Source organism: Tribolium madens, unplaced genomic scaffold (assembly GCF_015345945.1).
Source record: "Tribolium madens isolate multiple individuals breed KSU strain unplaced genomic scaffold, Tmad_KSU_1.1 Scaffold_91;HRSCAF=231;Tcas5.2_LG7, whole genome shotgun sequence".
NCBI classification, from domain to species: Eukaryota; Metazoa; Arthropoda; class Insecta; order Coleoptera; family Tenebrionidae; genus Tribolium; species Tribolium madens.
This window is the reverse complement of record NW_025401063.1, coordinates 9,642,224-9,654,845: the sequence shown is the minus strand read 5'-3', so window position 1 is coordinate 9,654,845 and position 12,622 is coordinate 9,642,224. Positions and strand designations below refer to the sequence as shown.

Genomic DNA, 12,622 nt, shown 5'->3' with positions numbered 1-12,622 from the left:
AAAGGACGTGACTGATGGTTTTGTAGGTCCAGCAGACTTGAGTATGAAGCAGAAGCCGCTTTTGAACCATAAGCTGAGCACCGGCGAGATGGCGGCGGTGAGGCAGCTCATCACGGGATACCGCGAGTCGGCCGCGTTTTTGCTGAGGTCAGCTGACGAGTTGGAGCAGCTCCTGATTCAGCAGCAGTAGACTCTTAGTCAAATGCCATATTTGTGTACATTGCAAAGATGATAGAGTATTTTATCCACTAGGCACGAGTGATTTTAGCACTAGTACTATGATACTGTTGATTCACTATGCATTCATTAACTTGGACTGTTGTAAACTTTGTAAATATGATTTTTACTTATGGATTTTTGCTACTTACGAAAAGGAGGGAAGATGCTGAATTTATGTACAAACGAGTTTCCTAAATAAGTGAAAAAAATATTTATTTATTAGAAGTTAGAAGAACTATTCTATTACTACAGGGGAAATTTTATTATATTTGATATAAATGTTGAGAATTTATTGTATGAATTGACTGTACCAAAGACAATTGTATATAATCTTTAAAAAGTCGCCGATGTTTTTGTAATTATTAAAGATAAAATTCATTTATGAACGTATTGTCTTTCGAGTGATGATTCCAAATTACGGGGTTCCCTACACATAACCCCTGACGGACTTTTAGTACATTTTTAAGGGGTCCTCTGCAAATTTTTATAATAGCGATATTTTCTATTATTTGACAATTGACATAGAATTTTAAAGAAGTATTTCTGTGATTGTTAGTAAGTGTGTAGATATACTGAAAAATCAGGAAACATCTTACAAAAATTTTTGTAATCTATGTATCTGTTCATGTATATTTCAGACATTCCAATGTATTTCTGAATGTATATAATTAAATTGTATTTTGATCTGAAATCACTGCCAGATTTTGTGTATCAATAAATAATGTCCGTATTATTTTATTTTTACCTTCTTTTCGTTTCTTTCGTTACGTTTTATACACAAAAATAAGTTCACGCAGCACGTTCTTATTTGTTTGTTATTGGGCTATACTGTTGCAAGTAAGTATAAATCCACATGTAAAATAGATCAAATATAAAAAAAATAATATCAGAGTATACTACCTTACAATACTATAAACTGTGATTATTAATTAGACAATAATAATTACTTTAACCATTCGCGTTGCAATAGGAGATAATAAAATTTCGTATCATATAAAACTTCATTTAATCGTCACATTAATTATCAAACCTCGTAACTTCACTTTTGGTCAAATGAAATTTTGATGTAAACTGTTAAAAAAAATATTGTACACGATGATAAAAACTAGGTAATTCCATATAATGTTACTTTAATAATATTACCAAAATAAAAAAACACTTAGCTCTATGCTCCATGGTGGAGCTCGAACAACGAACATCCCTGTATAACGCATTTTGTTTTTTGTATTTTTGTAAAGTTTGTGATTTTGTAGTTACAAGGTTTGATAATTAAGGTGTTACAGAATCCTTAACCTAAATATACATAAAATGGTATAAGATCATAAATGTTTAAAATTTGCATTGAAATACTAGTTCTGGATCAAATATATTTATATATAGATTTATATACATTTAGATTTTTTTTAATCACATTTTCGTATATTTTTTGCAGTCTTTTTGTTGAAAACAATAATCAAAACATTAATTTTTGCTTCGCTTAAGTGAAAGCGAATTAAAACTTTAATTAAAAAATAATTTAGTCATTTCTTTTGTATTACAATCGTCAAGTCAACGGTAAGTTTAAATTTGATTGTAACTGAAGACTGTATAAACGGTTTTTCGGAAAAAGTAACTTATTGTAAGGCCACTGGAAAATGTTGAAGTTCCCGCTTATTGAACAGTATGTGAACTACTGCGCAATGCGCCAACTTCTACTCGTCTACATTCCTAACCTCTTCGAATTGATAAACATAATAATAATATATATACAATTAAAACAATTTACTGTGTATGACCCGTTAAAATTCACCTTATAACATAACAGTAACCGTAAGATCAACATGGGTAAATTTTCAAGAGACAGACGTGATATTTATTACCGAAAGGCTAAAGAGCAGGGCTGGCGGGCCCGAAGTGCGTTCAAACTTCTACAAATTGATGAGAAATTCAACATTTTAGAGGGTGAAGTTGAGTTCCATAACAAAAATCTAAACCTAACCGAAATTCTTGTTTAGGTGTAACAAAGGCCGTGGATTTATGTGCAGCGCCGGGAAGCTGGAGTCAGGTTCTGTCCCGCCGTTTATATCTTGGTGAAGCTATTGATATTAAGCCAAAATGTAAGCTTTTTTATACCGAGAATGATGACTACATGAGTGAGGATACAGAAGAATGCAAAACAGAGAAAATTGGTGAGGCAAAAAATGAGGAAGCTACAGAACCACCCCAGAAGAACAAAGACGTTAAGATTGTCGCTGTTGATTTGCAACCAATGTCACCTCTACCTGGAGTTATACAACTACAGGGGGATATAACAAAATACAAAACTGCGGAAGCGATTATTAGCCATTTTGAGGGAGATCATGCAGATTTAGTTGTTTGTGATGGGGCCCCAGATGGTACTTCGCAATTAATATAAAGTAATGAACTATAGCCAGATAATTTTAGTCACTGGACTCCATGATATTGATATTTACATTCAAGCCCAACTTTTGTTAGGAGCGTTACACATCACTTGTAACGTTCTTAAACCTGGGGGTACTTTTGTTGCTAAAATATTTCGTGCTAAGGACTGTGATTTGCTGACCCAGCAGCTGCTCATGCTGTTTGAAGATGTGATTACTGTCAAACCAACTAGTTCGCGCAATTCTAGTATTGGTATAACACAAATTGGTTGTTGTTTACCAAATACTGGTCTATATTTTAATTTTAGAAGCATTTGTTGTTTGCCGTAAATACAAACCGCCTGAAAATTTTGATCCTATGTTAATAACACCGTTTCTTGATGTTTCAAACAGAGATTTTTCTTCTCTCTCTGGAATAAATAGAGTAATAATACCATTTTTAGTTTGTGGAGATATTAGCGCTTATGATTCTGATACAACTTATCCACTTCAGGTTTCAGGTTTATCCACTTCAAACTAGTTTTTGTTTGATAATCATTTTTTAGCTTGAGGGGGAGGAGCCTTATCAGTATCACCCACCAGTGCAGCCGCCAATCGCTCCGCCATATTATTTTGTAGATGACCCTGACAAAAAACAAGGAAAAAATTTAACTGAGAAATCGCAGTCTGAGGCGAGCAGCAGTAGTCATAATTCTGAAATTTCAGATCTTTCTCAAATGACATTGTCTGACAAAAATGAAAGTCAACAATCTATACAATATGGCTTGACCCCCGAACCAAAATACCAAGATTTGTTACAAAAAGTTACGAAACTTCGTGAAAGGAAATCTGAAAAAAAGTTTGTCAAGAAAGTGGAATCCACTGAGATAGATGAGGAGACATTGACATTTATTTCAGGACTCACACAAACGCTAAATTTAAAACAAGGTACTCCTGAATATGAAAGACTAGTTTCAACTTTGTTAGGTCTTGGACCGTCTACTTGTTCTTGTTTAAATGTGGACAACTGAAGCGAATGATAATTTTTATGGCAATTTATTTGTTTGGAAATATAATTGTTATTCCACATAAATTCGTATTTTATTTGAACGAAAATTATTTCTGATAAATTCTATTAAAAACGTTAATGCTGATGCTATGTAGCCTAGAACTAAAATAGCGAAAGCACCCTCTACGTGTACCCACTTAAGTTTGACAATATTGTGCTCATTCGTGTGGTGAGTATAGAACTTTATTCCTCTTTGTACAGACATATCCATAAATTGAAAAACAACCTGAAAAAATATGTGAATACATTGTAATTTTTGTCTTGAAAATAATTGCTTCGTTCTCCCAGTAAGCTGCTAAACCTGCTTCAAAAACCCTTAAAATTAGATTGTCAAGCAAAGGCAACAGCACTGAATTTTTTCTGATCAGAAAAATGCACTGTTCCCAGTAAATATCTTCTTGCATAATCCTGTAATCAGCAATGATATCACGCTTAATGTAAGGCCCGACAGCGTAATGACCTGAAATTGTAAAAAATCTCAAAAACTAAACAATTACGTTGAGTACCATAGGGTAAGCGTTCAAGAGAGAACCCAAAGTTATGTAATCTAGAAGATGCAGCTAAGTCTTCTTCTTTTTTAACCACAAATCTATTTTTGATAATTTTATAGTCTTCCTAAAACATCTATTATTTTTGTTGGGATAATAGTACTTTGTGTAACCTCTTCCACTTGTCGCAAAGAAATAAGCCAAGCATCTGAGGTGGCACCCCAAAGTAGTCCACTAGAGGCCAAATCTTTAATAGATCTAATCGCTCTCTCATATCTACAATCACGCTTAAGTATCTAATTTATTTAAAACTTATGTGGTACCGAGGTACTGTCATCACGCTAGATAAGCCACTACTGTATGAACTAGAAATAAGTAAAACCATTATCATATTCATGGCAATAAAGTACTTTAACAATTTTCCTTTCAATGGAATAGTGAGCGACTGGACTAAGTAAAGCTTGATTATAGTCATGATGGAATCAGAAACAAAGAGCTTGCTGGAAAGAATTTAAAATAAAATAATAAGTATAGACAATTTGAATTAACATGTATTATTGTGCTACTTGTGATCTCCGTAGAATATGAGACTTAATACAATTGTATCAGTCAGTAGCACTATGAGTAAAGCGATCCACATTTCTAGTGAAAAGGAACGTAAAGGAGTAAACCATCCAGCTGCTAGTCTATGCAAAAAAACAAACTTTTTAGAGGTACTTTCACAGATCATAGATTTTTACTGAGGTGCTGGGACTATACAAGTTATTCCTGTCCTTGTCAAAGGTTTTGTATAATCCATAAACTTATAGTAATCTTCCCAAGTGTACACAGCAGCTGAAAATATCACTAAACCCTATTTTATGTTCTTAATACTCATACCTATGTATGTACCATATCCAATATCTACTGAATCATCTAGAACACTCCCCAAAAGCCCAATTCCAGTCCAATTGTCATAAATATCGCCCCACAATTCATCACCAATAACGGTGAAAGAAGGTGTCAAGTTATACTTTTGGACAAATTCATAAACTAAGCTGGTTTCAGTTCCATGGAAAGCATAATCATTCTTACCTAAATTTAACAAGTAAACCCTTTCGAACTTCCTTTTAGATTTCTTACCTATGATTGAGTATGGCTCGTATGTAAAAGTACCAATTTTCAATTGGCGTCCATTTTGGTTAGACAATTTGTTTGGGAACAGGTCCTTTCCATGTAAAAAACTGTAATTATGAGAATACCAAACATCCAAAAGTAGAGTTTTATTGATTTTCTTCTTATTTTGGTGTCCGTATTGATGTGTTATTATTTCGAAATATTCCGTACCATTTTCTTTATTTGGTAGGACTAGAAGGAGGTCACTTACATATTGTAATTCTTTTGTGAGAAGAAGTTTTAATGAATTTTGTCCTGTTGCGATGTATTTTCGTGCATTAAAGCGTTCGTTTTTTCGCCTGATTAATTTTTCAAATTGGACAAAAATGTCGGATGCATTTTCATGATGAATAAGAATGTCCTGACATCCATAATGTTGAAAAATTAAATGAGGATTTAATATGTTATTGTTTACTTTTAAGTATACTATCGGTGTTTCTACCCGCAAATCGATTGTTGAATCAGTAAACAAAAAAATGCATCGTGACTTGAAAAAATAAGTTTTTAATAAGATCTGCAATAAAACATTTAGTTTCGTCATTGTGAGGTACTGAAATGTAAAATGTATTTTGCTTTCATGTAGCAGTTCGTAAAATAATTGTAAGTAAATAGTGTTTTCTTTTGTGCATCTCTTCGTATGTTTACTTTTGAATTATTCCAAGTTTATTGTAATATGTCTTTGTACGAAATTGACTCGTGTTTGCTCTTATTCAACACTAGCATTATTAATGATCCTAAAACAGTGATAATTCTGTTTATCTACAATTTCACAGTAACAGTTTTTTGTAATTTATTTAGACTCATTATAATGCCACAAAATGAGTAAATCAATATTTGATTTTATTAATATCTAGTTATCACATTTACCTGTACTTAATCTACTTAAAAACTTTATTTGTTACACAATTTTTAATATGTAAATATATATACAGGTATATACATACATATACCTTGGGTGATTATGGCGGTACCGGTCATGCAGCTAATGTTGTATTACATTTATTAAAAAATTGCTTAAATAAGGGTCATTCCCTATAGGTATCTTGAAAACTTTTATAATAGATATAACCACTGGGACTTTAAGAATTAATCGAAAAAATTACCCGGTCGCAATAAACAATCAAAAATTACAAAGGAGGAAAACTGTAGCAAACTATGCTAATGACATAATAGTCGGAAAGTGGCATGATAAAAGGGACGTGACCTATATTTCAACGGAATTTGCTCAATAATTTAAAAACATATTTTAACAATACAAAAGGGGTGCCGAAAAAGAAAAAATTACACCTGTTAGAATACAATACAATATATGGGGGTAGTAAGTCGACAATATATGCCAGCGAAAAACAATGCGTTAGTACAAAAAAATTGGCATTTACATTTTTCAATTATTATTAATAAATTCTTTCTTTTTTCTAAAAAGTGTATGTTAAGTACAATGTCTTTGTATGATTTTCCCTTAGAAATTACTATTAGCTACACATTTTATAGGATTCTGTTCCAAAGGTCCTGGTCGTAAAATGTAGTAAATATTGTACCTACTAGTAAAAGAATTAGAAAAGACACATGTTTTATGTGCAAATCATGTTTCGTAGGATTATGCGTAAAACCATGTTGTGAAGAAAATCATAAAAATTTATTTTATGTAAATGTTTAGTTTAGTTCAACTTTAATCATCTAAGTTTATTTTTAGTTTATATATTTCTAAATAAAGCTTTACCTAGATTGTTATAGTTCTGTCTATGATTTTAGTACTTACTTGCGAATTAAAAAAGACTCATTGTGTTTTAGTTTACCCAAAGTCAGTAGAAATAATTCGTTTGTGAAGGTACCAATTTTAAGTTAGCGTACAGTTTGATTGGATAAGATAAATTGTTAGGGAATAGGTGTTCACACATTGAAAACTGTGATTCTTTTAATTCAATACATACAAAGTTACAAGTTCATTACTTTTGCTTCTGTTTTCGTGTCGGCATGCATGCGTTCTCATTTCGTAACATTCAGTAGGTACTACCTACTACTACTTTTTTCTTTTAGTACAACTAACAAGAGATTACTCACATATTCTAATTCTTTTGCATCTATCTAATTCTTTAACATCCATCATAGTGAAAAATTAAATGAGAATTTAATGTGTAGTATAACTAAACTATCGGTGATTCTACTCGCAAATCGATTATTGAATTGGTTAACAAAAATGCACCTTATTGAATTGAAAAAATAAGTTTTGTGGAGGTGGAGTAGGTAAATAATTGGCTTTGTGCGCCTATTTAATTATTTGTTTTTAAACATATTTGTTTGTTGTGATTTAACTCTTTAGAAATTTATAAATTCTATAGATATACGAGTATGTTTTTTCCGTAGTGTCTTTGGATGGTGTAATGAAACAAAGAGTTGATCCATATTTAATTTTATTACAATTTTATCACATTTAAGTATCTACACGTAATCTATAACCTTATTTTATAATACCTACAGTAAGTACATTACATCATTACCCTAATGAAATTAATTACTATAAATTACTGGAATATTTTCCCGAATCCAGGTAATGTACTTTTTGACATTGGTGTAAACACTTGGTACTCCAGCTGCCCCACATTGGTCAGAACCAAACGATAAAATACCCACCTAAAATAAGTTTGGTTGAATTTCGTTTACTTATAGGGTTTTATTTTATGTTTTTAATTATGTGAATACAATTGTTGATTGATATGAGATTGTTGATATTTGATAGTGATTTTTGAAGAAAACAGGAGAAAACAATATCAAACATTGTTTTTTAAGCAAAATTATTATTAATCATTTTGTTGCATAATCTGCTAATAAAGCGGCGAAAGAAATACAAGATTTTGATTCCAAAAAGAAATTAGAGAAAAACTATGATTTTTTAACAAAAAAACATATCTTATGTGCGAATAGATAATACAATGGAAAAATTAGGTTTGGAACTACTTCATTTGTGTATTTGGGGTATTTTCTCTTTTGATAAGTTGTGCTTCTTTATTTTTTTTTACCTGATAATGGGTCTCCCCATGTCTGACCATCAACGGCGCTCCTCCAAACCCGCTGCAAGCATCATTTCCAGCCTCCCCACCTGCACACAACTGATTCTCAGAAATGGGCAACGTCCTCCCATACACATTATGACACAATGACAAGTCAGTAATCGGCAAATAAAGGGTCTGTTGGTAGTTCGATGGCGTGTTTTCTTTAGCATTTCTGCCCCACCCAACTAAAATCCCATTTCGGTTTGTAACCGACCACGTTTCCGGTAGACAAATCGGTTGGGCAGTTACTGCAAAAAAGGATGTTGTGAAGCGTGGCAAATAAAGATTCCCACAGCCGAATTATCGATAATTCCGGTCCAGTGTCCTCAATTATGCAATACCTGTGTAGTTGATTTTATTTCGCAGAACTAAAAGGGCTATGTTGTTGCGGTAGGTCTGTTTGTCGTAGCCGGGATGGACGATAACGTGGCTGATGAGGACATCTTGGGCTGGAAGGCTGCAGAATTCTTCGCCACAGTCGATGTCGCTATCGGTGTTCCATTCACCGACACGGACTGATGATAGTTTATAATTGTCGGCTTTAGCGAGGGCACAATGAGCTGCTGTTAGAATCACTCGGTTGTTGATTATAGATCCTGTGCAAGGATACTTTATTTCGCCATTAAGGACATCTGTTAAAATTTTATATGTACAAAAATTTGATATTGAATTATTTTTGAGATTACTTCGAAATCCAACTCTTGCCACCCAGGGGAAGGCTCCTACACCATTATAATTGTCTCCTTGCACTTGCGATAAACCACATCTTTGTCCATCCACCAATTTTCCCGAATTGATGTTGTTTAAAGGATCGGCAATCAAGGGGCAACAGACATATCCTTGTCCTCCTTGATATCCACATCCGAGATTAGCAATTCTATGAAAATAGTTTTTGCAAAACTTATGCATTTTGATTAACTTAGTATACCTGTCTGTGTTTACACATGCATTATTTAAAATATCGTTAAGCATTGGACACTGTGATAAAGGCAAACATTCTGTATTGCGGGGGCATAAAGTAGCGCGCTTCTGCAAATTGCCGGTAAGTTCTGTGTACGTAAGTTGAGGTTGCCCTAAAAGAAAGACAAGTGGGGATTAATATATGTACTTTTAGACTAATTAAATTATGAGAATAGAAATTGTTCTTTTAATTTTTTTGTAAAACTTTGATCGGTCCGAGAAAACGGTTTGATGGATTGATTTAAAAATTTACAGGGCTTAACACTTAAAAACATCAGTTTCCTCATCGATATTTGTGAATAGGCGGTAGATTTACTAAAACAACGTAAAAAGTTACTTTTTTCAATCAATTAATCTTGAAAGTAAAAAATTGTTCTTCAAAAAATCGTTCAAGGATTTTGTAAGATGTTTATTTCAGTTTTTAAAAACTACCCTTACATTCTCTGTGCGGTCATTGGTTGTAGAGATATCGATTGTCAAAGACAAAAAGATTCTTTTTCACTTAAAGTTAGATATCTCAGCGATACATGACATAAAGAGAATATCAAAAAAGCATATTAAAGCTGAATTAAGAGACGATCCGGCTTGGCCTATGCATTGATTTAACTAAAAAGAAAATGGTCCGTGGACCAAAAACAAAAAAAAAACGCTTTTTTTTTCTCGCGTAATTTTTAGGATTGCGTGATAATCGTAGCACAGAAAAAAAAATTGTCAAAAGATCTTAAAACTAAAAACTTGAAGCCTCAAAATGTTTTTTTTTTAATTTAGATACGACCATTTTTAACTAAGAAAAATTACCAAAACACTTAGCAATTCTATTTGTTTCTTTAATTTTTTGGAGTAGTGTATATTAAGGGTAAGCAAGTGGGGCGCCATAATTGGATCTCGCTCCATCCTAAAACTTGCCTTGGGCCGTCACTGATATAATAAGAGAAACCAGAAATACTAGAAAAGTCGTTTAACAATTAATTCTTGTATCATGCAGCATAATAAAAAACAAAGTCAGCCGTTTAGCTTGTTATTCCGTCTTTCAAGAAGTGGAAAAGCTTATCCAAGCTAAAGAACTGATCCGCACGGAATTCGCTTTTTTGTTTCTTTTGACAATCATTAAATTGTAGTTATATTGTTGAAGTTTAAGTCGTAATTTTAGTTTAACTTAATTTAATTAGTTAGTTAATTAGTATACGAGTAGTATAATTTATTTTTGATGCATTTATTTTTTTAAGCGTTATTTCAATAGTTAGTTATATCGGTATATTACATTAGTGATCGTGAATAAAAATACTTATTTAGGCTTTGGCGGACCTTGTCTCTTCCTATTGTACAAAATTTATGCAAATTTTATCTTCATGCTCACCTACGACGGAATTAAAATGCGAAAGGAGATGACTCTGATAAAGAAACATCCTGTTAGACTATAAACTTCTAATTAACATGGTCCCGTATGCATTTTGGAATTTTCGCAAGGCTACGAACCGAAGGCTAATTTTTTCATAATTGTAATACAATAATAAAACTGATTTTAATATTCATAGTTCCATATTGTTCCCATTATTATTTTTTTCATTCATGCCTGTACTAATAACACAATTAAAACCGCAGCACTGACCACACGTTTAATAATCCATTGATCCGTGAAAGTGCAGACACACGCAAACCCAAAAAATTATTGAATTGTTCGATTGGAGTCCATGTTTGCTTTTATTAGGTCAAATGGCATGAGAGTTGGTCAAGCGTTTAAATCGTTTTAAATTAATACAGCTTTTTGTTTGTAAAAAGATATTGTTTGAGTAATTGAGCTTTTTTAGCCTTGAATTAAGTGGCACAGATAACAACTGTTACAATGGTCCGTTTCCGTTAGTTTTCCAAAAATTGTGATTTTGGTAGAGATCGTAAGAATTAAGATGAGCGGTTTTATTTTGAAGGTCTTGCCTAACGGAGCGTCGAATGATTATCATAAAACCATGATTTGAATGGATTAAGTTTGATTTTAAATTAATTAAAGTACTTTTGGGGAGGCAGCTAATTTGTCTATCTGACCTTCGCTAGTAAGAAATGGACTTCCTGTCGCTAAGTTTAACTTAATTACGAGTTTGGTGGACAACTGATTCGGACCAGTGAACCACTAAAGACATCCTACCGGTCATTCCCTTTTAATCCTCTTGTATTAATATCTAAATCCAAAAATTTTATTTAAAAACTATTCAAGTATCTACACATATATGTCGTCACAGTTAAAAGTTCAATTTGTTATTATTCATTTAACTACCTGCATCGTTTTAAACACAAAGTTCTATAGAATCCCCAATAAAATTTATTAAAATAAAAAAACATTATGATTGTGTTTCATTTTTATGGAAATGTCAAAGGATTTTTCTTTAATTTTTACAACTTACCTGTAATTATTGATGTCTGGGCCAACAATACTGACACAACATATATCACGTAGAACATTTTTACATACCACTTCATCGTTGTGTATACCACGATAGTGCAAAAGCCGAATAAAATCAGCAATGGTTTGAACGATTTATTATGACCTTCTCTACATAAAAAAATCATCATACATGCGTAACACACCATGACTGAGCCCCCCCAAGTCTCCCCACAATGCCAGTTTCAAAGTTTATTTTTATTGATTGCACCTGACTGTTAATAGATTATTAAAATTAAATAGGTAGATGTGTTGCAGTTTAATTGATGCGATAGTGGTATTAAATTATTGTCCTTTAGATAGGTATTGAGATTTATTTGCATAACTGACTTAACTTACTTGTCGTAGGTACTTCTTACCTCTAATGTGAGTACTTAATTTTTTTCAAGTACATGGGTCCTAAGTTTATTTTTTTGTCTAGAGAACAAAAAATCTAAAGACTGCATTACATTGATTTGTAAATAAATTCTATTTGATTTTATATTAATTTTTTAAATTTCGAAATGTTTCATGTTGTTTTTTTTTTGTATTTTAAAACTGTATGATTTGGTTGCCAAACTTTAGTAATCATAATTTATTTGTATTTATAACTTTTCGAAATAAGTGTTTTAAATGTGAGTACACAAAAGTACACAAAAATAGAACACAGTGTTATTTTGTTTTTTATTTCTATTAGGCCGATTTTTATGTCAATAACACGCATGTACATATGACCGCAGCAGCTAACCACATATTTATCTATAATTTAATGAACCATAAAATTCTGAATACATGCAGAACGAAAAAACAATGCTGAATAATTTTTTTAAAAGTAGATCTGTTTGCTTTTTAGATCGATTTATGAAATAAATTTTACTCATTTTTGTTTCCAAAAAATTTAGATGTAT

General features: G+C 32.2%; 4 protein-coding genes across 6 annotated transcripts in view; 2 read left to right on the top strand and 2 right to left on the bottom strand.

The window, feature by feature from the left end:
• Window positions 1-957, top strand: part of LOC123011951 (nucleolar protein 4) — a 118,536-nt gene extending 117,579 nt beyond the window's left edge. For 2 of the 3 annotated variants that reach the window (XM_044409680.1, XM_044409678.1), the window contains one exon: window positions 27-957. In XM_044409680.1, coding sequence (XP_044265615.1) covers window positions 27-190 — 164 coding nt within the window. In that variant the 3' untranslated portion in view covers window positions 191-957. The remainder of the gene's footprint in view (window positions 1-26) is intronic. The other variant, XM_044409679.1, reaches the window with a different exon arrangement.
• Window positions 958-1,897: 940 nt separating this feature from the next.
• On the top strand, window positions 1,898-3,672 carry LOC123010956 (putative tRNA (cytidine(32)/guanosine(34)-2'-O)-methyltransferase). The gene is made up of 5 exons (XM_044408176.1): window positions 1,898-2,160; window positions 2,214-2,594; window positions 2,644-2,853; window positions 2,909-3,093; window positions 3,146-3,672. Exons 1-5 carry the CDS (start codon window positions 2,040-2,042, stop codon window positions 3,608-3,610), a joined length of 1,362 nt encoding a protein of 453 aa, XP_044264111.1. The 5' UTR covers window positions 1,898-2,039; the 3' UTR covers window positions 3,611-3,672.
• Window positions 3,673-3,695: 23 nt separating this feature from the next.
• Window positions 3,696-6,269, bottom strand: LOC123011820. The gene is made up of 9 exons (XM_044409460.1): window positions 6,242-6,269; window positions 5,028-5,513; window positions 4,877-4,970; window positions 4,460-4,636; window positions 4,310-4,412; window positions 4,155-4,263; window positions 3,924-4,108; window positions 3,737-3,874; window positions 3,696-3,701 (listed from the first exon to the last, which is right to left on the bottom strand). The coding sequence occupies exons 1-9, from the start codon at window positions 6,267-6,269 to the stop codon at window positions 3,696-3,698; spliced, it is 1,326 nt and encodes a 441-aa protein (XP_044265395.1).
• Window positions 6,270-7,685: 1,416 nt separating this feature from the next.
• Window positions 7,686-11,845, bottom strand: LOC123012135 (CLIP domain-containing serine protease 14D). The gene is made up of 6 exons (XM_044409943.1): window positions 11,698-11,845; window positions 9,270-9,414; window positions 9,028-9,218; window positions 8,683-8,973; window positions 8,309-8,589; window positions 7,686-7,922 (listed from the first exon to the last, which is right to left on the bottom strand). Exons 1-6 carry the CDS (start codon window positions 11,771-11,773, stop codon window positions 7,800-7,802), a joined length of 1,107 nt encoding a protein of 368 aa, XP_044265878.1. The 5' UTR covers window positions 11,774-11,845; the 3' UTR covers window positions 7,686-7,799.
• Between the last annotated feature and the right edge of the window lie 777 nt (window positions 11,846-12,622).